The sequence below is a fragment of the Aplysia californica genome, unplaced genomic scaffold (assembly GCF_000002075.1).
Source record: "Aplysia californica isolate F4 #8 unplaced genomic scaffold, AplCal3.0 scaffold02238, whole genome shotgun sequence".
Classification (NCBI taxonomy): Eukaryota; Metazoa; Mollusca; class Gastropoda; order Aplysiida; family Aplysiidae; genus Aplysia; species Aplysia californica.
Genome location: NW_004799508.1, coordinates 8,014 through 12,274, shown reverse-complemented (window position 1 = coordinate 12,274; position 4,261 = coordinate 8,014). Strand labels below are relative to the sequence as shown.

The window sequence follows — 4,261 nt, the reverse complement described above, 5'->3', positions numbered from 1 at the left end:
GGGGCTTTCGTGGCCTAGAGGTTAAGTTGTTGGCCTCTCATTCAAAGGTCCCGGGTTCGATACCGGGTAGCGACCAAAAAATTTTCTTCTCCAAAATTGTCTCCTTTCAATCCTTTCCTGCTCTCTAACAATGTTCTGTTGTCTGCTTTCATTTCCACTTCTGCCCTCACCTCCTTTGCCCCTCCTCTGGGCTCCTGACTCTTTCTGCAGCCTTTCTACTGCTACTCCTTGGCTCCTCCTTACTGCTGTCTTTCTGCCACACCCCTGATCTTCTGGTAGGAAAGATCTACACCTAGCCTTCTCGGACAAGGGCGAAAAAATCTCGGAGGGCCCGTGTGCAAGTTGCGCACGTTAAAGATCCCTTGGTGGTCTAAAATCAATAAGAGTAGGCTTCGGTTGGCCACCACCCGGGCAAAATTCAAAATTTCCTGCCAACTGAAAATAGTAGGTGTGTCCCGCGCGCTCATATGACCTTATGCAGTTGCGAGCGCCGTAAAACACTTTCCAAAAACAAATAACTTTCAAGCAAGGACCTGAGTACTACGATAAATTTCATCAAGAAATGTGACTCTAGAACTCGAGAATACTCCTAACTGTGAAGCTATTTTAACAAGAAAAAAGAAACTTTTCGACTGTTTTTCTGGAACTGCCACATATATTTAATGCACAACTCCTTTTGCTCCTTCTTTCCTATCGAACATCTATCATCCTTATCTCTTCTCCCTTTTTGTGTTTGTAACTCTCTTGTGACACCTCTAAATCTTCAGCAATTATATGACCTTGTTGTGTTGCAAGTGCCGTAAAACTCTTACTAAAAAAACCCATGTCCATTCTCAGATCCTGTTGGTGCCCAGCCCAGACTACATCCCCATCTACCAAGGCGCCGGACTGCCCGATTACATGAAGAACGAGTTCTTGTACAGCCGCTGCGACGTGCTGCAGTTCCCCTCTCTGAAACAAGAGCTGCCCGAGCAGTGCCAGAGACACACCTTCTCCATCTCTGCTGTACTGCACAATGGAGCCCTTGGTGAGGGAGAAGTTTGGAGATGTTTGGTAGAACTTACTCTCCCATGCTCGCAAACCTGTCACTTGATGATGATGGCAGGCATAATAATAAGTACAGTAGACTTTGTGTAACACAAAGCCACTTGAAACGAAATTCTGTTATCTTGAAAGGTTTTCAAACCCCATTTTTCCCCCCTCTTTATTCTATTCGTTATAGCTTTCCTTAACGTGAAATCTGCTTACCACAAAGAAATTCTCTGCTCCCACGAAGTTTGTACGAAATTCTCTGCTCCCGTAAAGTTTGTATTATCAGGCTTTTATTGCACATTTATGTCCATTGGTATTCATGGTTTTATTGAAGCAGATTCAGGGTTATTAAATGTGAGCAGTGTTGGTAAAATGAAACATTTTTCATATCAGGTTTCAAGATGGCTGCCATATTGACCCTTGTAATATATAGATGTATCCATGATATGGTATCTATTGCTGTCATGATCAGATGTCACAGCACCATGTATAATATATGGATATATAGATAGGAGGTGGTGTGTGTGCATGCATACTTTTGTGTGTGTGAGACAGACAAGTAGATAGATAGACAGAAAGGCAGACAGACAGGCAGGGAGAAAGAGACAGACAGAGGAAGAAAGGGAAGGACAAGGTAGATGCAGAGAGAGAGACAGTCAAAAACAGGAATGGAGAGAAAGACGGGAAGGAGAGAGAGAGACAGACAGACAGACAATGAAAGACAGAGAGCAAGAGGGGAAAGATAACACTTGAGCCTTCTTCTTCTTCTCAGAATGCAACTGCGACGTCACTGGATCTCTGAGCCTGGAGTGTAACCCGAGTGGAGGACAGTGCGAGTGCAAACCCAACGTTGTTGGCCGCAGATGTGACCAGTGTGCTCCAGGGACGTATGGCTTTGGGCCCAGCGGCTGCAGGCGTAAGTTATGTTGGTTGTCAGACTATAGTAAAATAGGTTGCATTTCTTCTGGACAAAGACTCTTTTTCGCTTTGAATCCCAACTCCATCTCACCAAAGACTTTATTATACACAACGAGTTCTTTTATTATGTTTGGATGTAAATGTTAGTAAGACCCCCTTCTTTGTTGGTTTTCTGGATAGGCAAAATTTTAAAGTCTTAGAGAAGAAAGAAGAACAATTTACAGTACCCTTTCTATTTATGTTTTTATTATTTGGGAGTCTCTTTTTGGCTCACTATGGTAATCGTGACAAGCTTCTGCCTTTTATGAAGGAGGGTGAAGGGTACTGCTAGCAGCAGGTTGTACTTCTTAATTTTTAATTAAAAAAAAAATTTTTTTGGGGGGGGGGGGGGGGGTTGCTTTTTTTTTCCAGCCTACAGTTATCATGGTGTTACTTTCTCATAACACCCCTGATCTTCAGCTCTTGTATGACATTTGTGTTGCAATTGCTGTAAATCTCTGTTTCAAAACAATTACCCCCCTCCCACAGCGTGTGACTGCCATGAGTTTGGTGCCAGGGACAACTTCTGTGACGATAGGACCGGTCAGTGTACCTGCATCCAGAACGTTGGCGGCCGCGCTTGTGACCAGTGTCTCTTTGGCTTCTGGGGCTTCCCTCAGTGCCGTCAGTGCCAGTGCAACGGCAACGCTGATGTCTGCGACCCTCTTACTGGGGCCTGCATCAACTGCAGAAACTTCACGTCTGGCAGCTTTTGTGAAAGGTGAGGAAATACTGAACGGAAATACTGAGTGGTTGGCAGATGCTCTGGAGTGGTATGCTCCTTTTTCTTTCAAACATCTGTAGTCTTTATCTCTTCTTTACTTTGTTTGTTACCCTCTTGTGGTAACACCTAATTTTTGGCACTTATACGATCTATTTATGTTGGAAGGGCTGTTAACTCTTTATCTCCAGGGAGGGAGTAAACCTATTATGCTGGGGTCTTCTTTTGGTACAGAATCTAAAAGTGACTTCTAAGTCTCTAAATTGGTCATTTAATCAAAACAAATGAACCTATTTTGATAGTTCATTTAATGAAAGAACTTTCGGTATAGAGACCTGTTTTGGCAATTGTCTAAAAGTAATATAGCGCCAAAGTTGTCGTAAAAGAATGTGCCCCAGCCACTGGCAGCAGTTTGCGGGAGATAAGGTGTTAAACTTGCCAAAACAAAACTAAACTTAATAGATAGTAGCCAATCTTTTTGTTTTAATGAAAAGACCAGTCTACCTTCCATAAATTAGATTCTTAATGATTGATTATTGATTTTGTTGATGATCAATGGCATGGTGAAGCAGTAAAAAATCTATTCCATTTCTCCAAACGTAGGTGTGAAGATGGCTATTATGGAGACCCTCGTATCGGTGCTCGTATCCCTTGCCGACCATGCATGTGCCCCGGAGGCCCAGGCAGCCCCGCCCAGCACGCTGACACCTGCAGCTTCGACCCTCGATCTCAGCAAGTCTTCTGCAACTGTCGCACTGGATACACAGGTAAAGGAAAATGTTCTGGTTAGAATCTAAAGTTACATGAAAGTTTCTTAGAAGAAAAGTACAGACCCACCAACCGTAGAACAGCAGCCTTTGCTCTAAAAACTGGGACGTCCATGTTGAAATGAACAAGAAGAAAGTGGGCGGTTGGCGGGTGCTCCAGTGTGGTTTGATCCTTCTTTACTATCTAACATCTATCGTCCTATTCCCTTGTATTTCTTTACTTTGCATGTTACCTCTCGGTAACTCCTCTAATCTTTGATACTTATTTGACTTATTTGTGTTGTAAAAATTAAACTAAAAGATCGCCATAATGGCCCTGAGCTCATTGTGGGCTTCATATCTATCTTTCAAACGGTGTCCGTGGTGTTGCAGTTGGCTGCTGGCTGTCACTTTCAGGAGACCCAAGTTTGATTACTGAGTGGGCGGGGGGGGGGATTTTTGTCGAGTATCTTGGTCTTTCTTTTGGGATGTGGCGTCGGTGGCCTAGTGGTGAGGCTACCGGACTCGTAATGGTGAGGTTGCGTGTTCGTGGGTCCGAGCCGTGGGCCCGACGTTGTGTCCTTGGGACACGAATTTTCCTCACTTCACCCAGGTGAGAATGGGTATCCGGCCATAGATAGCGAAAGATCTTGTCAGTATGTTAGTGTTTTAGCGCCTATAAATGGCTGCTTGCACTGTATGCTTCCCAGGAAGTTGAGGTTGTTTCATAATGCTCTCAGGTCTGCTGGGGTAATAGTATAGATTGTGAAGCGCATAGAGCTTGCTGTTGCGCTATACAAATGCT

The 4,261-nt window shown here is 44.0% G+C and overlaps 1 protein-coding gene across 1 annotated transcript; it reads left to right on the top strand.

The window, feature by feature from the left end:
- Positions 1–829: 829 nt before the first annotated feature.
- LOC118479106 (laminin subunit beta-1-like) lies at positions 830–3,515 on the top strand. Its single transcript, XM_035973737.1, has 4 exons — positions 830–1,027; positions 1,805–1,948; positions 2,479–2,710; positions 3,314–3,515. The coding sequence occupies exons 1-4, from the start codon at positions 901–903 to the stop codon at positions 3,498–3,500; spliced, it is 690 nt and encodes a 229-aa protein (XP_035829630.1). The 5' UTR covers positions 830–900; the 3' UTR covers positions 3,501–3,515.
- The last annotated feature ends 746 nt before the right edge of the window (positions 3,516–4,261 follow it).